We start from the raw sequence: 24,974 nt of genomic DNA on the forward strand, positions 1-24,974 counted from the left end.
ATTGGACAATTAAAATTAAAGACTGTCTTGTGCTATGACGTCCATTGAAAATGATCATAGTTAACAATTCACTTAACAATAAACACTAAATAGAAGTTTGATGTTTTAGCAATAAAGTGAACAGTCTTAAGTTTCGAATTAATAAAATGAAATACTATTATTTACTTTTAAATGTACATTATACAATTTTAGACTCAATGCAATTTATTTATAACACAATTAACTAAACTATAATTACACATTGAAATGTATTTTATAAATGATAAGAAGGCTATAAGTTGATTCATTCATGTTTCATTTGATATCTTTAACATTTACAGAGTGGTTCTTGGTGTGTGTTTCACCATATTGGTAACATTGAATATACACATATATATATGTTTGTTGAATTTTTTGATTTTATTTTTTTTTACCTTAAAAGAGCATTGACGAAAATTTATAACACCTACAACTCATTTGAGTTTAAGTCATTGATTAAATAATCTGAATAGGGTAAAGTGCATCATGTTAAAATGGCGGCAGGGGTAGGAGTCATGAAATATTGTGTAGAGACTAAAAGTATTATAAAGAAGTTATAAGTGGTGTTATAACACAATGATTGGTTATTTTGTGAGAAACATTGATCAAACTAATGATCCAACTACATTATGAAGAATTTTTTCGGGTATGAATACTAATAAACGAAAAACAACAGATACTCCTTCCCCAAACAAACCAAACAAGATGGCTGACCTGAACGACTCAGGTTCAAAACAGTACTCTTTACCTCCAACACTAATGCAAGCATGTACTAATCAATATTCAACACAGTATACACCGAACTTAAATGATACTCCGCTATCTAGTAATGTTATTTCTTCATCTAGACAAATACTTTATGGAGCAGACAATGGCTATGCATTTACCCCATATCACTTACAAGCTCCACATACAACACCAGCTCAGATGGGACATCAGACACCATCAGTGCCAATCCCTATGCACCCTATATCAACTCCACCTCATCCTGATTTATTAATGTTTATGCATGAAGTCAGAGAAAAGTTACAAAAACTTGACATTTTGGAAGATATATTATCAAGGCTAGTAGATATGGAAGAACATTGTAATAACCTGGACAGTGAAATTTGTGGCATCAAAACTGAGTTAAAAGCCCAAACATCAAATATTGTGTCATTAGACAAGGGTCTTGGTGGTCTACATTCAAAACTACAAGAAATAGAAACACAAAATATAACATTAACTGATGAAAATTATAAACTGCAGGAAAAAATCATTGATCAGCAAACAAGGTCTATGAGAGACAATCTTATATTTAAAGGCATTTATGATGATCATAATCCAACAGAAAACACAGAAGAAACAGTAAAAGACTTTATTAAAAGAGAACTGGGACTTGAAAGTAAAGATATAAATTTTCATGTTGTGCACAGGCTTAGGCCCAGACAGGACAGAGGTCCACGCAATATACTTGCAAAATTTGAAAGGAGAAAAGACAGAAATAGAGTTTTGGAAGCAGCAAAAAAAGAACTTAAACAAAAACCTCAATATTATGTACATGAACAATTTCCAGTAGAAATAATAGAAAGGAGGCGTGAACTTATACCAATTCTGAAAGATGCTCGTGAAAAGGGACATGAAGCAGTATTGGTAGAGGATAAATTGTTTATCAATAAAAGGCGTTTCGATCCACGTCAATGTGTGCCTCAGATAAATCCACAACATCAACAAGGACCCCGACAACCACCAACTGATCATGGACCTCAACAGCCACCATCTGACCAACACATTCCGATGTCTGTACCTGGGAACAACAACAGGACCATGCCGAAGAATCCTATAGAGTCTATACCACCACAGAACACCACAGGACACTAGGACAGGCGTACAAGAGGACAAAGGAAACGAAACAATATTGTATTGAATCAAAATAAACACTTATCTGGACTGAATGTTTATTATCTTAATGTATGTGGTTTACAGTCTAAACTAAAATTTACTGAATTTTCAAATATCTTTCAAACATATGATGTATTAGTTTTTGTTGAAACTAAATTAGATGATTTAGATATAATTGATCTTCCTGATGGTTTTTCATATGGAACAAAGAATAGAAAGGGTGCAACTAAAAAGTCAGGTGGAATTGTAATTATATACAAAAATATTTTGAAACAGTTCATCAGTTTTATTGAAAGTGAAAGTCAATATGTACAGTGGTTTAAATTTCAAAAATGTCTACTAAACTGTGAAAAAGATGTTTTATTTGGTGCTGTTTATATACCACCGGAAAATTCTAAATATGCAAATACTGATGCATTTGAAGAAATTGAAATTGAATTATTGACATTTGCTGATAAATTTGATTCATATGTCTCTCTTATTGGAGATTTTAATGCAAAAACGGGAACACGAGATGATTTTATTGTTCCTGATGAGTCATTGATTGGTATTTTTGAGTTAGAAAGTGATGATGAAATTTTGTCATACATGTTAGATTATGAACAATTGAAGCTTCAAAATATACCGTTATTCCGAATGTCAGAGTGTCATTGCAATATTAATAATTATGGTCATAAACTGTTGGATATGTGTAAAAATCTCAATGTTTATATAGCTAACTCCAGACTTGGTTCTGATATAGGTATTGGACGTACTACATGTAAAGATATCAGTGTTATTGATTATTTGCTTTTATCATCCAAATTGTTCTCTATAGTAGATAAATTTGAGATACTTGATTTTGTACCACTTTTTTCTGATGTTCACAATGCAATACACATTGTTTTTAAATCAGTATTACCACATGATCAAATTACACATGATACATCACAAAACTCAACTTCAATCAAGTGGAACGACAATAACAGAAACGAATTTGTAAATACATTTCACAATAGTCAAGATCAGCTGACCAATATAATGAATGACCTTGAAAACATACACACACGTGATACATGCACTCAACAAGACATAGACAACATCACCGGAGAAATAAATGAGCTTTTCCAAAATACTGCAAAGGCGACTCTTTCAAAGCCGCACTACAAATCACGAAAGAAACCGAACTCAAAACCATGGTACACAAATAAATGTCTCACTTCGAGAAAAAAATTTCATAAAGCCAGAAAACGATATAACATTCATAAAAATGAAGTAACACGCAAACAACTACTAGAGACAAGTAAATCATACAAGATGGTTACAAACCAAGCATACAAAAACTATCAATTTGACTTTGAACAAAAATTGAGAAATACGTCAAAAAAACAAGGGAAAGAGTTTTGGAAAATTTTGAATAAATTTGTTAAAAATAAAGATGAGAAATCTGAAATATCTGTAGAAACATTACATGATTATTTTAAATCCATGAATGAAAATAATGTACATGATGAAATTGATATAGATATTGATGTTAATAATTTACCACCAGATATAGAAGAATTGTTAAATTCTCCAATAACAGTAGAAGAAATAAAATGTGCTGTAAAAAAATTAAAGAATAATAAATCTGCTGGATATGATAATATATTAAATGAACATATTAAATGTACATTAGATGATATGATTAATGTGTATGTAATGTTATTTAACATTGTGTTAGACACTGGTATTATACCAGAATGTTGGACCAAAGGAATAATGGTTCCAATTTTCAAGAACAAGGGTTCCAAATCTGACCCGAATTCTTACAGAGGTATTACTCTCAATTCATGTCTTAGTAAAACATTCACTGCTGTGCTCAATAATAGATTGAATAAATTGTCAGATGAAATAGGCTTAATTACAGGAGCACAGGCTGGGTTCAGAAAAGGGTTTTCTACTATGGATAATATTTTTATTTTACATTCACTTATTTCTCTATATTTTTCATTTGGTAAAAAATTATTTTGCTCGTTCATTGATTTCAAAAGTGCATTTGATACAGTTTGGAGAGCTGGACTTTGGCAAAAGATGCTACAATATAATATTCAAGGCAAAATATTGAGAGTTATACATAATATGTATCAGAATATCCAGACATGTATTAGAATGGGAAAGGATATTTCTGCATTTTTTAGTTGTAATATAGGAGTGAAACAAGGGGAGAATTTATCCCCCTTTCTGTTTTCTCTCTTTTTGAATGATTTGGAGAAATTTTTACTAGATAATGATGTTAAAGACCTTGAAAATATATCTGATAAATGCAAAGAGACCTTATTATGTTATGTAAAAATATTTATAATATTATATGCAGATGACACAGTTATTTTATCTGAGTCAGAGGAGGATCTGCAACATGCATTGAAAGTTTTTGAGCAATATTGTAATGAGTGGAAACTCACAGTTAATACAAGTAAAACTAAAATTGTAATTTTCAGCAAAAAGAAATTCAAGGTTAAAGCAGATTTTGATATCTATGGTAAAAATATTGATGTATTAGACTCGTATACTTATCTGGGTATTGTATTTAATTATAACGGCTCTTTTTGTTCAGCTAGAAAGAAATTATTGGAACAGTCCAATAAAGCACTGTATGCACTATATAGAAAGATAAGAAATATTGCAATACCCGTAGATATACAGCTAAAGCTTTTTGATTGTCTTATTCTACCTATAATGATTTACTCTAGTGAAGTATGGGGATTTGAAAATAAACAGGGATTGGAACGGATGCACTTGCAGTTTTGTAAAAATATTCTGCGCGTGAGGAAAAGTACGCCAAATTTTATGGTTTACGGGGAACTGGGTCGTTATCCCATTGATAATACTATTAAGCTACGTATGGTTATGTTTTGGAATGATATGCTCTCAAGTGAGAATAAATTATCTAATACATTATATAGACTTATGATACAACTTCACCAGAGTAAACCCACACATTTTAAATGGGTTACGTACATTAAATCCATTTTTGATGAATGTGGTCTTACTTTTATATGGAATGATCAAATACCTATGAATAGAGAAATATTGAAATCTCTTGTCAAACAAAAACTTGTTGATCAGTTTATACAACAATGGTTTTCTGTAATTAATAATTCTTCTAGAGGAGAATTCTATGGTAAATTCAAAAGTATATTTGAATTAGAACCCTATCTACTTCGATTGGGAAATACTGATAGATTGTATATGGCTAAATTTAGATGCTCAAATCTTAAATTCCCAATTGAAACGGGAAGATGGAAAAATATTTTAAAAGAAAATAGGATATGTCATCTATGTAATCAAAATATTGGCGACGAATATCACTATTTGTGTGTTTGTTCACATCCTAGTGTATCACTTCTTAGACAAAATCTTGTACCTAATTATTACCTACAATATCCTTCAAGGCAAAAATTGATCGGTTTACTTTCATTTTGCAACATAAAGGTGTATAGGAAAGTATGTACTTTCCTTAGAAAGATTACTTATTTTTTGTAGATGCAATTTTTATACATTTATATATATTTATGTACTCACAATCACTGAACAATAAGAAAGAATTCTGTATATATGTAATCCTCTAAACTCAATAGGTAATGTATATAATGTATATGTCTCAATGTCATGAAAATCACGTGCTATTATCGTACACTACTCTGCTGTCGATTTATATGTATACTTTATTATGTTTTGACCTCTTGTACACGTTTGTGTCTGAGGAAATAAAATATTTTGTCTTGTCTTGTCTTGAAATCATACATATTGCTTATACAGATTTGCGACTAAGTACAATCACGCATTGATACAAAATATATTTTTATTGAAATATAATATTTCAAATATGCACTACGGAAAAGACGATTCGGAACATAACATATAACTAGAACAAAAAATACTACACATATAAGGTTCGTTATAAAAGACATGCATGGGGACACACATAAGGGGTTTGTTAAAACGGCATTCATGGGGAAACACATAGGGCTTGTGTTGTTTATATATCATGTAACATCAGAATGCATGAACGGCATACAACAAATCTGGCTGCTCGTTCTACGTAAGATTCTCAGTACATAAATACGAACAAGATTAACATTAAATACCACTAGTGAAAAAAATATCATTAAACAAAGTTTGATAATCATAAGCTTTTCAAAAGAAATGAAGAACATCACTTAGAATGAATAAACATTGCTCACTTGCTACTCCCAATTAGCATTACCTTTTTGCAATTCAACAAAAGAAAATATCGAGGCAGTGGCAGTCATTTTTCTTGCCAAACAATAATTGGAAAAATAAAATACGACACTTATTTTATAGATTATAGAGTTTCAGGTTCGGTAGTTGCCGTTTGTTGATGTGGTTGACGTGAAGGACGTGAAGGACGTAATTTGACTAAGAATACTTTATTCTCACAAATTGTGACTAAAATGGAGATTTGTCACATTGACACTCATATAACATCTTCTTATACATGTATTTATATAGTATTTTACTAGTTCATCAATACTAGTACTTACTGTATTCTCCAAAATATATGTTTACTCGATATAAATTTGATATTTGTAAAAACCTATTAATCAAGATTTATAATTAATTCACTTTTAACACCAGGCTAAATAACAGATGCATTGATTTGTGCTCACCTGACCAGTGTTTTGTCTACTTGCATTCTAGTATCGAGCTATCAATTTCCTCTTTTAGGGTTTAAATAGACATTCATATATTTATAAACAAAACATATTGTGAATTTATTCTCATTCATATTTTTTTATATTCACTGTTTTTAATGTCTTCTTGATTAATTCTCAAAATCGGTGATAGATATTAACAAAACCAACGTGTTGGACGTAAGTGTATATTAAACAATTGTTCTGCATCTTCAGAACTCAAATGCGTCTTAAACAAGTGTTGGTAAATTGGTAAATATATATCATTTGGAATTGCAGTTTTACAGATAAAATAAAGTGTTATCTTAGAAAGTATTGACTTAACGTTCATGCGTACCATTCGTCAAAATGTAAAAAAGTACGTAACGGTCTACTAAATACTAAAATCAAATCAAACATGTACACCATATAGAAATTAAATAAAAAAAATTCTGTTTCGTTGCAAGCAAAATCAATTTACTTTTTCTCGAAAATATTTGTATAATATAAAAGATAATGCAATGACGGATTTAGTATAATACTATTGTTCACAGTGTAGATACTATTCTGTACGCTATGCGGAAGTCTCGATTTTCGAAGCGAGGATTTCCAACTGGCTAACAGAACGGTTTTGTTTTGGGGCTTTTTCTCATCATTTGTTTACTCCTATATCTATAAAGTGCTTTGCACATCTTCAATGTATGTATAGCATCATAAATATGAGTAACTGTAACAAAAACATGCATTAGAATATCAAATATACGATTGCATCACACCAACTTCATAGAAAAAAGTAAAACCGATGGACAATTTTTCTCTCGTAGTACAAAGCAAATAATCTTTTATTGCAAATATTTGCATCAGTTTACAGTTAAATATATACTGTTTCAATATTCTTACCGTATTTAAGTAGAATGTCCGTATTTCAAATAAAAAATATGTTTTCCTTGAGGATCCCAAACTAAATTACTGTACGATCAGTCTAAAACTGACTGTATTCTAGAAGCGATTTCAGATTTTTTGTCTGTATGACCAGTCGTGATTTTGCAGAAAAAAACCAACGGCAATTTAAAGATATATTCGTGTCTATGTGATATTATGAACTGTCTATGGAACTATAACGTGTAATTTCTTTCATCAGACAATACACATATATTTCTGATGATTTTTGTAGACGGCAAAATAAATATATTTTTGTTCCGTCATTCTTATTTGAAATCAAGTGCCTAAAAAGCAATACATGGTTCGCTTGTAGACTTTGTATTAGTGTGTCGTTGCAGTTATCTGTTTAACTATTACATTTTTAAAGACTATTTACACCGTCTGCCGTTGACCAATTGGTGATAACATACATCAAGCTTGTCTCTTTTAAAATTTCAAAAAATATATAGAGAAAGCTTTGTTTAAAAACTTTAGGTATTGAGGAAAGAATTAACGAAATTATACCCCACCACTTCTATAGTCCATAGATTTTGGGGAAAAAATAAACCATAAAAAAAAAACTAAATTATAGGTGCACAGGGGCATCATTCAATAAAGAATATGAGGAAGTTTTATTAATATATGGTAAGTTTTTGAAAGTTGCATATAGTAAATGGGTACCACCTAATAAGGTAGTGGAAAAGTCCTTATCATGGAAATAGAAAACTGCTGAATTTTCGAAAAATCAAAATAAGAGGTGCACAATTGAATTAAATGATAAGGAATCTGAAAAAGATTCATCAAGTTATGACAAGTGTCTGAAGGAAGTTGTGGATACAAAATAGGTACGCCCAATATAAGGCTATGACAAAGTCCGTATTTTAGATATAGAAACATCAAAAATATGTTTACCAAAAATTCGAAATAGAAGGTCCATAAATACATAATTGATAAAAAAAAATGGAGCAATTTTAGAAAACTTTAACAATTGGTTTTGGAGGTCACGGTTGGAAATACCTGATGGGTGCCCCCATATAATGCAATGTTCAAGTCCGTATCTTATATAAAGAAACCCCATAAAAGATTTTTAATAAAATTCAAAATACATTCCTTTTTTTATATAAATAAGGCCGTTAATTTTCTCGTTTGAATTGTTTTACATTGTCATTTCGGGACCTTTTATAGCTGACCTTGTGGTATTGGCTTTGCTCATTGTTGAAGGCCGTACGGTGACCTATATTTGGTCCGAGTACACAGTTATCGTCCTTTGATTTTCGTTGTCCACGAATATAGACCTTAGTGTGGACGGTGTGTTACTTGCCAATTTTTGTTATACCCCTTCCAAATTTATTTCTCCATGTTTTATGCCTCATATAGCAAGTTAGGGGGGGGGTGAAATGACATTGTAAAAAAAATTGGGACATAAATATTAATGTTAAGTAGTGATTAGGTCCAGCTGAAAAAGGTAAAAAATTAGCACTTCGGAAGCTGTCAAAAGATTTCAAGACTCCCTTAACATAAAATTGTCCATATTTTGAGTTAGAGCTGATGAAGTTTTCTATAATTTTGATATAATTTGTCCCAAAAGTAGTACAACACACTGTAAAAATATTATTGAGAAAATGCATGTGGGATTTTTTTAATTTTCATTTATTGTCTAAAAGAAATGCACTACGAAATAACTGTGTACTCGGACCTAAGAAATGTATGTGCTCTTTGGTCTCTTGTGGACGGTTGTCTCATTGGCAATCATACCGCATCTTCTTTTTCATATTATCATTCATCATACGGAATCCGAGAAAAAATAATTAACAGTTATATCAGTGACGGATTCAAGAAAAATGGGATCCGGCGGTTTGAAACCCTTTTTTAACTATCAATGCATTTGTATGGGAACATATATTTGGAATCCTCTATTCTCCTGGATTAGACCCCCTCTCCATTTAAAAATGTCTGGAAACCCCTATGTATATTAAGTGGTTTATGAGGAGATGCGCTTACTAAACCGGCGAAACATGTTGTACCGGTCCAACGGACGAACGGAAAGACGGACTTCATTATCACTATAAACCACCGCTTTACAAAGTGGTGTACAATTGAGTGTGAAAGAGACAGATCTACATCCAAAACAAAGTGAAGGAACTGTGATCAATTATAGGCTACAGTACGGCCTCGAATGTTTGTAAATACATGCATTTTTATATAACAATTAAATCTGAGTGTTTGTACAATTTTAAATATAACATGGGCCATTTCTGAAACTTATATAAACAACAAACCTTCCTCTTATTTTAGCAACATTCAAACATCCTTATACTTAATGTAGTAAGTCGAGTACACCCTATCAAGCTAAAACATGTTTGATAAGTTTTCAGGACGTGAATTTATTGAAACACATTTGTGCTACTTAGAAAAAATGCCACCTTCTAATGTATCGTAAATATCTTGAAATCACCACTCGAATACAGTGAAATAAAGACTGATCATACAGTTTCAAAATATACAAGCGAGACTGATCGTACAGTGAGAAATTCAAACAAGTGTAATTTTCTTATTTCTGGCTTCAAAGATCTGGCTGAAACTTTTATCACCACTTAAAATATACTTTATTTAGTTAATTAAGTCTGGTTTTTACGTTAATTTGCACAGTAAGGGTGCAAAAAGATTGTTTTTAGGTTCACCGATTGATTTTGCTAAGTGATGCACTAGAAAATCTCTTGATGAAGGCAAAGATACGAATAACGAATGTGCTAAATTTAATTATAAACCATTTGTGAATATCGATGTCAGCTGAATTAATCATTAAGCAATGTACAGATGAACATCTCACCGTTTAATTCAGTATATCCATCAAATTTAAAATGTGATCCAAAAAGTTCTCGCTTCGAAAATCGCGACTTCCGGATAGCGTACAGAATAGTATCTACACTGTGTTGTTGGTATAAGAAGAAACATTAAAAATATTAAGGTTAAGTGGATGTTACAGTGTATGATCTTTATTATTTATATAATGTCATATGTTATAAGGAGATTGATAACTAGATATAAGTTCATTTTTCAAGTGCAATAAATTTATGTTTGTCAAACAATTATAATATAATATTATTAAGTAAATATGTAGGCAGATGTTAAACAGGTTAAAATATATGTTTACTACTTTAAGCTAGATACCTTGGCATTTCGGGCTGGTTTCCAGAGATTTGTAAGTAAATTAGCTCATGGGTAGTTAATAAAAAAAATTGGAATGCTAAATTTGTTCTTAAAAAATACAAATGCACATATGAGAAATAGTATCTTCGAAAAGATAGTTGATGACAATTATTATTTAATCATCATTTATATTTTATTAGATTATGGACATTATAATATTCAAATAGGCAAGTAAAATATGAATGAATTTTTTCTATTTACATTAATGCGGCTTTTCAACACCGAACAACAACACAGTCATATTGACATTTTTGCTTATCCGGAATACTTACTTTTGGATAGAATCGTTCTCTTAACCTATAGTTCTTGCAACAATAACAACAACAAAAATTGGTTCATGCAGTACTTGGACAGCAAATGTTGATAATGAACATTTACAATATATGTTAGTAATATGACAGTTGTTATCCATTCGTTTGGTGTGTTTGAGCTTTTGAGCTTGCTATTTTAAAAAGGATTTACCGTTTTGAATTTTCCTCGGAGTTCAGTAATTTTGTGATTTTACTTTTGTGATTAAGAGAGCGAAATTTACAAAGGTTTAACTATATCACATGTAACGGAAAGATTCCTCATTTGCTTGAAGATTAAATTAACTCATATGATTAAAGCATATAATGTATATTACTAAAGCAGTCTACGAGCCTCGGGGCGAAAAAACGAATATTGTAAAATCACGAAAATACTTAATTTAGAGGAAAATCTAATCGGAAAGTCCATAATCACATGGCAAAATAAAATGACAAAAGACATAAAAAAAGAATGGACAAGAACTGTCATATATCTGACTTGGTACTGGCATTTTGAAATGTAGAAAAGGGGTGGATTAAACCTGGTTTTATAGGGCTAAACCTCTCACTTTGATGATAGTATTTTTATTTTTTTATTACGACCTTTATTAAGGTACATGAACTTCTTTTGTATTGAATAAAAATAAGCCAAGATGTGTTTGAATTCAAAGTTTTAACAGATACATTTTATAGTGTACGAACTTAACTTTATATTATTATTGTGTATGACGTCATCAAGGTATAATAAGCCTGAATAGTTACTTTTCTATAGCTTCCGCTATTGGAGTTTTTGAATCGAATATCAAAATATAATCAATACAATAACTTTTGGAAGTGATGAATTATAGCCATAATCACAGAAATTAAGCCCGAATTGTGGGATTGGTTTATGATTAGGATCAAACATTGTTAATATTTATAACATAAAACTTATTTGACTACAAAAATCAGATCAAATGTAGTTTTTTATAACGTAATTAATTGAAAAGAATAATTTATACTTTTTAATCATGTAAATGATAAATGAAGAATCTGAAGCAATTGGATTCTTTATTTACCCAAATGTATGTTAAATTTATCAAACATGTAAATATCTAAACTTATCATAACAATTGAATAAAACGTAAAAAAATCGATCCAATTTGTAACGTGTAGATCTGTCATGTATTTTATGTTTTCTTGGATAAAATTAGTTGAAAACTATTGTTTTCTTCTGATATACCAAGAAAACTCGAATAGCATATAAATCTGAGAAAATCTATAGAAGGGAATAAAACCTTGGCTGATATTCGGTCTTCTTGACTCATTATATGATTTGTCTGCACGTAGACTATGATTGTTTTTGCTACTTATAAAATTAATGTAAAAGATTAACATCTTGACACAATGCTTCAATAGGACTGTCGAACTGTCAAGTGAAATGAAAGTTGTTGTTTGTTTTAGTTTTTTTTAGAATAAGTGTCATTTAATCATTCAGTCAAACAAATTAAATGGAAAAAATAAATTATTTTGGATTTAGAAAGGGACGATTTTTTTACAATTTTAAGTTCTTATATTTTGTCCACGAGCATCACTGAAGAAACATGTATTGTCGAAATGCGCATTTGGTCGGGAAAATTGGTACCGTTAATGTTATTCTTATGACTATCAAATTCAGTCCATTTAATTTTTCGCTCTAAAAGTAAATGAATATGAATCAATAGAAAAACGATGAGATATTTTGTTACCATTTAAATGACAAACATTAACACAATTTCATATTAAATTCATTTTTTACGAAATGACAAAATATCTGCAGAAAATCTATAGAAGGGAATAAAACCTTGGCTGATATTCGGTCTTCTTGACTCATTATATGATTTGTCTGCACGTAGACTATGATTGTTTTTGCTACTTATAAAATTAATGTAGAATATTAACATCTTGACACAATGCTTCAATAGGACTGTCGAACTGTCAAGTGAAATGAAAGTTGTTGTTTGTTTTAGTTTTTTACCATTTAAATGACAAACATTAACACAATTTCATATTAAATTCATTTTTTACGAAATGACAAAATATCTGCATGTTGGCCAGACTAGTTAACATATCTACTGGTCTTGTAAATGGAATTATTACTTTGGAATTAAAAAGGAAACGATTAAAACACAAGTAAGTTCTTTTAATTGAAATAACTAATGTTTTGTTCGTTGAGTTTTTTTTTTTAATTTTCTTCTTTTAAAATGATATTTTTCTTCCTTGGTTGAATTTGCAATATTTGGATTTGAACTTGATTGACAGAAAGCATGTTGCAGACATTATGTTAAGATACGTATTTCTAATATCAAAATTGCTTTTTGTCAATATTTAGTTTTTAAGTTCACACTTAAACAAAAAAGTTTATTTGAGAATTGAAATAAATGAAGCATCTTAAACACAAACATTTTTAACAGTGTATACAGTACAGGCTTATAATTTAAGCACAACATTAAAGGCAAAACAAATACCTTATTTAAAAGTGTTCACGTCGTAATGCCAATGAAACGTCACAAAAATATAGACATATACTCCCTTTTGTGTTTAAAGCTAGTTCAAAGTAATGACGTTGGAATCTTAACTTTACGGACGCCAACACGAGTTGGTTGACCGTTATGGAATAATTGTTTTGCAGATGACAATGGGTGTAATCTTATACTCGTAATCATTATCAAAGCCTTTTTTTCTAATATGACCTACCGAATTGATTATTTACTAGTTTGTTCTTTGACGGTTGCTACATATTGAGCAAACTTTACTTACTCTTACGCAATGGCCGATTTATGTCTTTAGCAATTTACAGAACAATATGTTCTCTTTCATAATTATTTCAAGTGTTTTAACATTTCAAATATATCTTAGAACAAAAAAATTGATTTTAAATTTATTACTGATTCCATTTTTTTTATATAGCAATGCCAAATATCGCCTTTTGGCTAAGTCATTCACATTTTAAATTTGCAATTGTTCCATCTATTACGAAAATTTTAAACATTATATTAATATAGATATATAATATGTTAAATATGTTTTATTAGTAACCGGTCTAAAGGTAGAGTATGATAAGCTGTATTCCCTGGGTATATCTTCTGTAGTTTTAAAAAGAAAAAGTTAGTATCTATCATGACTTCGTGATACATTTCTTCATGAAAACATCAATGAAGTTAAATCATCACTAGACAAATTATTAAATAGATATACAATTTGGACGTGAACATTGATAAAATAATATATACAAGTTGTTTGTTTGATCAGGTAAAATTAAAATATAGCAACACAAATATATTAATACAAAAAGATATATTTGAATTGAAATTTATCATTTTATTGATTATTCCATGACATTTATTTTCAAAGCTCAATAAATGCGATGTCATTTACCATTTAAATGCTTTTATTTGTGTGATATTTAAAATATTTTTAGTCCAAGATTATTTTTTGAAAAGATGTTTTATTATTGATCCAATAGTAAAATCAATATTGATAGATATATATTATTTAAACCGAACTTGGCACGTATCTCATTGTGCACTACCAATGACACATCAAATTTATAATTTGAAACCCGTCATTTTACCTCTTTCATTATAATTGATCGAGGGGTAAGCTTAAGTTTACATTTATACAACAAAGGATATATCAGTCAGTTATTGTTTTTCACATCTACACATTCGTAAATAGTATCGGATGCAATTTCTCAACTTCTAAAATTAACAGCATCAAACTATTATTAAAATAAACACATATTGTCTATTGTGACACCCTTAAAAAAACAACACGAACTGCGTTTAAGTAAACATGTCAGAGCTGAAGTATATTCATTTAGCTCATGTACTCAGATAAAAGCATACATATATATATATATATATATATATATATATATATCAGGTTAGATAATCCGGGTGTCAGCAGTCAGGTTAATAGCATAATTCATTACAGTTTCAGGACATTTTCTTGATATCTGGTAATTAAAAATTAATTAAATTATACATGTTGAATATAAAAAAAAATCGGTAAGATAATGCAAAAATAAGAAAAATATATATTGAATACAATATTGTGGACCGTCTTTTCTATTGGAGCTTAATCGTATCGCAACCGAAGTAGTTGAACAATGGTATTGTGGGTTCGTTTACTTGTTACATTTTTATTATTCCGCACTGCACATATTTGAAATAATTTTGTAATTGATTTGACCTTTATACTATTTTGCAAACAACAAAAACTAACATGAAATAAATGACACAAAGTGTAGGTCAAAGAATATTCGCATTTACTATGATTACTAAAGTCTATTTCAAAGCCAATAACTAAGTATCAATTGGCACATTTTCACTTGCTTTAGGTTTAAAGACGACACATACATGTTTAGTATGTGAAAGGCTGAACACTTAAAAAAAAAATTAAACACGTGTAATCAGAAGTGACGACAAATGATCATCATCTGATTAGCATAGTCAGAGATGTTAATCGGGTATGTAACATATCACTTGAAGAAAAAATACGAGAAGCTTTTGCTGATATATTATATGTACACTGCATATCATTTCTCTATGTTCATGTGGTGATACCTACATCTTGATCTGTCCGTGACTTGAAAAACAGTTATTATATGTGGCGGACACTAACATTCACGAACAATTTTTGATATCTTGATTTCCCTCATGCAAAGGTCTGGTTTTGGGCCCACTTAGGCTAAACTTATTTTTAACTATCTTTTTTTTTTATATCAGATCGGTAGTTATAAAACACTTTAATATTAAAATATATTGGCTTCTGTCATCGCAAGAGAGAGATTTTAGCCGAAATACACATGAAGTAAAATTTGTAACGTTAATTTTGTTAAATCAAAATTATATATTTAAAAATATATTTCATTAGTTCCGGGTGTTCTTTTTATCATGTTTAAGTACGATTAAAAATTTATACGTTATAACAAATGTATGCGCACTATCCATAAGGACATGTTTCATTCGACATTTTACGGAAAAAAAAACGTTTTCCGACTGATCAAATTACTAAAAGTAAGTATCTTAGATTACATAATATGTAACAATTATTTAAAGGTTTCAGGGTGATACAATTTTGTCACTCGGATATTAAATTACTACAACAATATCATTAACACCGACATATTACTGCATTAAGCAATTCAGTCGTGAAAAATTACTGCGTGCATTTCGGAGGATTTCCAGTCCAGTTATCATCAATGACCACTACAACTATATGACACATTATACTGTACGATTATGAACGTAGAATTTTATCTATTACAAAAAAGCCTCATGCACACCTATTTAGTTTAGCATATTTATTTATAGTGGATTGGGAACAAGTTATTGGAACTAATATCAATCCCTTTCCGACTTTGCGGGTGCGAGTGATGCATTGTGGCAGCATTAACAATGATCAACTTGCTCTCTTTCGAAATCTACAAGGGTTTCTTTTACGAGTAATAGATATAGTTCACCTATTTAAAAATCAAACAAATGTATGGCTAAGGCTTTATGATAACACAATGTTATAGGGATAACTATCAACAGTTTCATATGTTTCTTGTTAAAAGCACATACTAGTTTAAATGGAAACAATTTGAATTTCTTTAATTAATAATTGGACCAATACTAAACCACTAAATGATCTGTAGTCTATAATCTGCAATAATAAAATAGTCTGACCATTGATAAAGTCAAACACAACAAGGTGTATGGTGTTAAACGGAATAGGTTTATTTCGTGTCGCTAAACAGATACAACTTTCTAATTCTATACTTTTTGAAACAAATAAAAAGTCCATATATCTGACTATTTATTTTGAAAAAAAAACGAATGAAGTAGAATATTCCAAATTATCATGTAATATAGGATTAACCGAAAATGTCCGAATGAATCAGTACATGTACCAAAGCAAAATATTGTCATTGACATTAATTTTTAAAAATCGATTGGTTTTAAATCATAACATCATATGAATATCATCTGACGAATACCTTTTATTTTCATTTGATAATTTTACAAATAAATTAAGATAAACTTCCTTGTGATGTTGACCTCGAACGTATGGTTTAGTTCTGATGAAGTTTAGTATGTCAAATTACGGAAGAATCAAACAATGAGAAAAATATTAATCATAAAATTTTCAAAAACAATTTAAACCTTTGACATAGATAGAATTATGTAATGAGGAAATATTCTTTTTTGTTCGTTCTACACATAAAAACCCACGAATTATCTAATGATGTTGACCTTGATAAAGTGAAAACAGTTGCATTTGTTTGCCAAGATTAGAAGGATAAAACACGGAAACGTTGTTATCCAAACAATGATAACAATTGTAACCATTTATATAACAATTGAAATCTTCAAAATACATAAGTAGTATATAATACGAAACATTTCTTAATGTTTGGGGTTTTTTCCCCGATGCATTACATTTCTCACGTTATGATCAAATTCCAATCATCAACTCTATGAATAATCGAAGCAGGAAATATATGCTATGTGAAAATTAAGAGCAAAACAAAATATACGTCTGTACGAAACAATCTTAGTTTTTTTCTAAATGTGTTCCAGCCATAGTTATGGATTATTATTTATTAGAAATTATGATTATCGCGGTAAACACACCATAGAGAAGTTTTATATAGAAAAAGAATTAACCTAGCTGAATGTTAACTATTTCTATCTAAATTTAAGCACTTGCAAATGGTTGACTATACATGTGCATTATGGCTGTACCGCATTTATAACCTGGCAATTGGTAACATATTTGGGGTTTCGGTGTTTTCGACGATAGTTGTTAGATCTGTCCCTTGTATTAATTTCTTGTTTTATAATGACACTAGTCAGCTGATGAAGGTCTAAATTGTAAAGACTTCTAAAGGAGTAAATATTTCTACAAATGACCTGACCACACAGATTTCCGTTATGAAGTGTCGATCTTCATTTCAAGTTTGCTTGAATCAACTGAGAAAGTCTTCAAAGCAAAAAAAAAAAAAAACACAATTTACAATAAATTTAGTAAAATGTGATACAAACAATAGGATATTTGGAATATAGCTGATATTGAGAATAGTACGTAGTCTATATTGGTTTCTATGTTTACCACCTACACTGTATGAGTATAGAAATAAAACTTTTTTACTGTTATGTTAACACGTTTAAAATCTAAACAGATAAGTGTAATATCACACATAATACAAGTCCTTTCGAGTATGATTGGGTTTAATTCCCAAATTTACGTAATCTTATTTTCCTCCTAATGTCCATATACTTTTGAATGATGAGCTCACGATTGATAAACCTGTGCGGGTCCTGAAATGTGTATCTTTTTTTACATTTGTTCTTCTTTTTGCAGGTTTCTTGTTGGTAGACCTGTAACAGTATGGCGACGGTAAATGTTTTGGATCAAGAACGCATTTTCAAGGGAACAACATATAAAGCTGCTGCTGCTGATGATGAATCTGATTATATACAAGTTAGAAATTAAGTGTTATGCTTTTTTTACACCCAGTTGCGAATTAAAAAAAGGAAAAACAGATAGTTTTGAATGTTAGGACATAATAATAGATACAATTACACTCAAATCATATTTATAGAAATTAACGTGTAATTTCCTTTTCTGTCCGGGTATACTCAGAGACTCCAGTTTGTTTTTAGAAAATTGAAAGGATGAAGTAATTTCATCTCTTTGGTTGAATGTTATTTCTTTTACTTTTGTTTGTCTCTCGTTTTTATTTACTGTTTCAATATTTCGTATGTCTGGTCGTTTCATCATTTGAAAGGAGGGTCTATTTGACGAGGTATTGATAAGTAGAGCAATGTCAATAGTGTGTTTGTGCATTAAAAGAAAGCACATATATGTACAACACATTTAGCTGCTTGGCTTTCGTTCATTGCCATTACGAGTAAGTTGATCGTTATGGAACATCTGTCTCAAAAATTCTATTCCAATTTCATGAGAAGAAAATGAGTTTGAGTGACGAACGATAATCATACAAGATATATTTCAAATATTTTTTCAGGAGTTTGTTTTTACACCAGAAACATTCCAATCTGTATTCATATCACAACAATCTATCAAACAGTTTGAAGATTACCGCGAGCTAATTGATCCAGGCGAAGAACATTTTAAAGAATGGGATGCAGTTGGAAACGTGGTCGAGTCAATATTTGCGGATCCGCACTTAATTATAGCCAGCCAAGGCCGACATTTTGACGACATTGAATTCATCAAAGACAAACGGTGTCATTTGTTGCGTATTGGCAAAGACTATTTGGGATTTCAAAAGCTTTCTCACAGACCATATGCAGTAGTCTTTCTTATTCAGATTTCGAAATTAGGAGGAGAGATACGTATAAGTCATCAGGTAAACAAAACACAATGACAAAGTATTTGTGACTCTAGGTAAAGTATATTGCGATTAAAATATCTACAAGTATGAATTAACTCATCAAAGATACTATTGTAGAAGTGACAAACTCACACAGTTTGAGGTTGTTCAAGTTAATTTTAAGATGTGCCATTACTTATGTTTGTCAATCCTTCTTTTAATAAACCTGCTTTATCACACAAAATGTTTTATCTTTTACACATAACAATTAACCTCAACATGGCCAACAATTTCACTAGACACGTTTAAAAATATTCATATTGATATTCATGTTCTGTGACAAGTAATCAGTATGATAGAGTATAAGTTAGACTCGAAAATCAAAAGCAATAGATCATTAGTAAAGCACATTAACAATGATTAGTATGCCCACAACTTACTTATTAATAATAAATCCTTACCTTAACAGTGAGGTAGTATGGTTTGACATGTGTCTTGAATTTTATTTTAAAGTAAAGTGTATTATCAAATCAGGTATAAAACAAAATGGTTGATTTGTGTTGCCTATTTATTCTTTGATTTTCTGTGAAAATGTGTTGTTGTGATTCTTGCTAACTTTATTTAAGTATTGGGTAGAAAAACATTTTTATAAACTGTTTTATTACAGAAAATGATCGCATCAATTTCATTTCAATGTCGTAACATTGATATTGAATTATTAGGCTGGTCATCACTCGAATTGGAACTAGTAGTTTCATTTACTGAATTGCTGTAAAATACCAGTAGCCAATTTCATCATACAACCTCATCAACGATTCTCATAGCTAAACAGTTGAGTAATCAATTCAAATACAAAGAAGACAAGAGCACTGGAAACCAAATGTTCCCGAATGTTTTGAGAAATCCGAGTCTAAAGTTCATTAAAATATATATATATCTTAATGGTCTTTTAGAAATATCATTACTGTGTAAAATGGACAATAAACGAATCAATAAACATATAAGATTATTCGTAATATTTCTTTTCGTATATTTCTTTCTATTCAACAGGACGCAAATTTAATGGAGACATTAAAAAAACTCCAACCAGCATATGATTCGGTTGTATATGTGATACAAAATTCGCAACATAAGTATAATTATACAACGAATGATTTGTTGACCATAAGTACTGAAATAGAAAAGGTTTTCAAATTAGAAAAGAATAGCGCCTATAAAAGTACTTTCTTCGAGACGGATGTTGAATGGTTCATTCGTGTCGGACTGATCATGCAAAACCACATCCTAACAGGAATGAAATCCTTACAAGATATCTTAGAAAAAGTCAATAAGCAACACGAATATAGTCATCCCCATGTTATGCAGACCAGAGCTAGCAAAAAACTCAAAAACGGAAAGACTCGTCATGTACAAAGTCCACCATGTACTAATCAGAAAACAGCTTTACAAAATATTTTGATAGAAGAAATGAACAAGATAACATTCAATGTTGCACTTCACGTTTGGAAGATTCTATCTTTCAGGTACTATTATTGAAATTTTGATAGCTTATTTTCATTATAGTTATACGGTTAAACTATTAAAATGATCGTCATATACAATTGTCAAACTAGCTCGTTCCACGGGCGATTTCGTGACTGTATGTCAGTTCTTTCATCTCTCTGGTTGTCCTAAACACAACAATACTCAAAGACCATTGAAAATAACAGTTGCATACTAGGTTGGCTTATTTGTCATCATATGTTGTTTTTTCATATTAAAGGAAAATTGACTATTTTTTAATAATATGAGATCTTTGAATCAAACTCCTATTTGACTTGTACCTTTTACTTACATGGTGTTTGTCATTGTTGTGGATTCTACGTTGATCTTTAGTTGCTAACTTGTTCTGCATCTTGTCTTTGGTAAGAGTTGTCTCAGTGGCAATCATGTCACATCGTCTTATATTTATAGAAGACTATAGATATATTGTTTTTTCAGTCTCAATTGTTTGCCTAATCCAACTCTGCAGTCTACTCCCTAGCAACTGTAGTGTTGAAGGACACACAGAAGCAGAGACGGGCTTTTGTAAAATTCTGTCGTATAAAAACTATTCTGTCTTATTCGTGAATTCTTTATTTCTAAATATTAAGAATATAAGTAACTTGAAAAAGAAAGACAGAATTATGTTGTTACAATTAATTGGTAAATGAATATGGAATATCAAAAAGTAGAAATAAGCAAGCTCAGCTTAGACATTAAGAATTTTCATTCAAGCTGTAAGTAAAATCTATAAATGACAACATATAAAAAAGCTTGCATTAACCTTTGGATTGTGTTTTCAAATTTTTCTATCAGTGTAGTTTCTTAAAAGTAAGCATGCTCGGTTTTTAATCTTCGGCCATTTGGTTTTCTAATAAAATCATTCAGAAAAAGTTTAGTTATATAAATCGCATTACCTTTAATTCACATATTCAAGTATCGATTGTTTTAACTTGGATTATTATGCTTAAGAAAGATCAATATGAATCATATAAAAAAGAAGACGTGGTATGATTGCCAATGAGACAACTATCCACAAAAGACCAAAATGACACAGACATTAACAACTATAGGTCACCGTACGGCCTTCAATAATGAGCAATAGTCAAATATAATAGGCCCCGATAAGATAATGTACAATTCAAACGAGAAAACTAACGGCCTTATTCATAGAACATTTTCCCCCCAAAGACAATTTTGATAACAATGACAACATTTTATTTGTTATTGTTAGAAAAGTGTGATATAAAAAATGAGATTTTTAATTCTTTTTCACAGGTTAATTTTTCAGGTAGCAACATTACACGATAAGCATGAGATGTTCAACTTGTTGGTGCCTTGCTCCGAATTGTTCTTGAAATATTGTTGTTTGTACACTAACACTTAATACAAGCAATGAACATTGACTCTTGTTGATTATACAAAACAAAATCTTACAAGAGGGACGAAAGATTCCAAAGGGACAGTCAAACTCATAAATCTAAAACAAACTGACAACGCCATGGCCATTTCAAGCTGTATCAACAACAAAAAAGTACCGTTACAACTTTTCATTAACTCATTGACAAATAAACTCCATTGTGTCTTCTGCTACATGTTTCAAATTATAAAGGAAAACGGCAATTATCTCGGCGGGAAAAAAAGTTCTAAAGTCTTATATCTGCTTGTCTAGATTTGCTTATGTAATCGTCTAATACATATATAAATACGTTCAATTTTCTTTCTAACAACACTTTAATTTAGTTTTCTGTACAATCTATAATTTTAAGTGGCCAAATACAAATGTATGCTGTACATTTGGATTGATGCAACGGAAGATTGACTTACTATATCTTTTTAATATGGAATCATCAGTGGTATACCACTTAAATTATTCTCAATATAAACCACTGGGCATATACCAGTAGTGTTAGGAGCATTATGTTGATTTCGAACACACACACGAACTAGAAATGTATGCCTTGTAATTCCCATTATCAAATGCGTGTAAACAACAAAACAGATCACAAAGAATAAGAAAACCATGATAAAACATTTAAAGGCTATTAGTTAAACAAGTTAGTTTATCTATAGTTACCAAATGTATCAACGCTATAATATGTTACGTTTAATAAATATTTTCTTGTTAGTATATTAATTTTTACTATAGCTGCAATGGTGGTTATGCAATTTTTACTAAAAGAAAATGACAACTTCTTATTATTAGAGGCTGAGTTGTAGTTCCCTAGCGAAAACTGGTTGACATTGTGTTATATGTTTGTATTGCAGAAATTCCTCTATTCAAGCTTTTGGTTTTGTAAAAGGTGTTGTTCGCATCTACCTTAAGGACATATCAATGGAAGCCGATGCAATGAAATATTTCAAGAAGTTTTTCAAGACAAACAGTCTCCACGTAACAATGCAAGTATGGCCTAGTAATCGTCAAATGACAAAATATTCTTTTGAACAAGGGAGTCGCATTGATGTTTCGAATGTGCCATTAGCTAAAAATGAAGAAATCAAATATGGTACTTTGGGAATGTTTCTTGAAAACAGAAAGAAGGATTTATTTTTTACTACGTGTGCTCATGTTATTGAAAAGGGTAAATATGCATTTTGTCCAAAAGATCATTCAATTCTTGGAGAAAGTGTTTTTACCTGCGAAGGACCATCGTCAACCTCAAAACAGTGGCTTGATTTGTCATTGGTAAAAGTCCATAATAGCAAGATTCACGAATGTAGATTTGGTCTTAAAGGTGATAGTGACTGTTCTCATTTATCAGAATACACAATATTTCCGGGATTCCTAGATGATATTCGTTCAAGACCAGTTTATAAGTGGGGAGCTCGGACAAATTACACAAAAGGAACGATAGATGACTTTGTCATCTCAAAAGATGAGTCAGACCAGAAATACTTTCTTGAGATACGCGTGTCAGGTTGCGGTAAATTTGCGTTGCCTTCTGACAGTGGGTCCTTAATATGTATGAACTATCCATCACGTAATGATAGTGATCCGACTGCAGCCTTTGTGATTATAGGTGCATTCCAAATACCAGTTGAAGATCAAAAGATCACTATGCTTTGTTGTTACAGCGTTTTAGATGCTATTGAAGAAATAAGAACATGTGGAACCATTGGAGAAGGTATACAACCTTGTGCTGTAATAAGACAATCCCGTCGAATCGCCTCTGTATCTGGATGTAATCCAGATTTAAAGACATCTGTCAAAAGACAAAAAATGTTACCACCGCGAAAGTAGCCGAAACTTATTAGAAGCAGTAACTTTCTGAATTAAGATATAATATTAAAATATGATAATTTTACTGTAAATTATTATTTGTTATTGAAGTATTTTAGCAAATTGTCGATTTAACAATGCAAACCAAAATCATTAAAAATAAAATACTATGCTTGATTGATATTTGATATTAGTTTTCATTTTATGTTCATATCTACTGTCAATGAGAAGAATTACGGAAGTACGATCATATAATTTTCTGTCACTTTTTAAGCGGAGAGTTTTTGGTATTTCGGATGGCATAAGATGAGGTTATCAGTCAATGAACATGATATAAACAAGGGTAGTCAATGAAACCAAACAAAACATACAGATACCATACAAACATTCTGGAACACTTTACAAAATTAGGAATGGAGATGGTTTAAACACACAATGGCACTGTCTTCCAACCTCTTTACCAATATCATGATACGTATTGCTTTGCAACACCATTATATAAGTAATTTAAAAGGATAAAAAAAAATACAAAATCAGACAGACACTTCTATATTTTTTCATGAAATAATTATATGAAAATGTGTATTATGGCCCTTAAAATAATTCAGTATCCTCGAAATGTCAAAACATATGAGAAAAAATCAGATGATGAACAAAGATTTTCTAGATTTCAGGATGATACAAATATATCAAAGTTCAAATTGTTACACAATGTATTTACAACATAAAAAGTCTTTCTTCACATCCTTATCAAGCTTGTGTTAATGATGTTGGAAACTCAAGGTTTAAAGTAACCGTTATGGTCGAAACAAATTGTGTCAACTCCATGCGAAAACTTTGTCTTTGTAAAAGGATCATATTTTTTCTAATATTCGATAGTGGGCGGTTGTGGTTTTGTTAACGGTTAGTGAAAA

At 30.4% G+C, this 24,974-nt stretch overlaps 2 protein-coding genes across 3 annotated transcripts; both read left to right on the forward strand.

Annotated features, from left to right (window-relative positions):
- The first annotated feature begins 723 nt into the window (after nucleotides 1-723).
- LOC139492857 (uncharacterized) lies at nucleotides 724-18,366 on the forward strand. Its single transcript, XM_071281009.1, has 3 exons — nucleotides 724-1,800; nucleotides 1,984-5,041; nucleotides 18,344-18,366. Exons 1-3 carry the CDS (start codon nucleotides 724-726, stop codon nucleotides 18,364-18,366), a joined length of 4,158 nt encoding a protein of 1,385 aa, XP_071137110.1.
- Nucleotides 10,594-24,241, forward strand: LOC139491556 (uncharacterized). 2 transcript variants are annotated; one of them, XM_071279305.1, is made up of 5 exons: nucleotides 10,594-10,677; nucleotides 18,344-18,463; nucleotides 19,011-19,355; nucleotides 20,370-20,842; nucleotides 23,109-24,241. In XM_071279305.1, the coding sequence occupies exons 2-5, from the start codon at nucleotides 18,371-18,373 to the stop codon at nucleotides 24,079-24,081; spliced, it is 1,884 nt and encodes a 627-aa protein (XP_071135406.1). In that variant the 5' UTR covers nucleotides 10,594-10,677; nucleotides 18,344-18,370; the 3' UTR covers nucleotides 24,082-24,241. The 2 variants fall into 2 exon arrangements, with proteins under 2 accessions (XP_071135406.1, XP_071135405.1); XM_071279304.1 differs by lacking the exon at nucleotides 10,594-10,677 and adding an exon at nucleotides 15,881-16,011.
- Nucleotides 24,242-24,974: the final 733 nt, after the last annotated feature.

Source organism: Mytilus edulis, chromosome 10 (assembly GCF_963676685.1).
Source record: "Mytilus edulis chromosome 10, xbMytEdul2.2, whole genome shotgun sequence".
Taxonomy (NCBI): domain Eukaryota; kingdom Metazoa; phylum Mollusca; class Bivalvia; order Mytilida; family Mytilidae; genus Mytilus; species Mytilus edulis.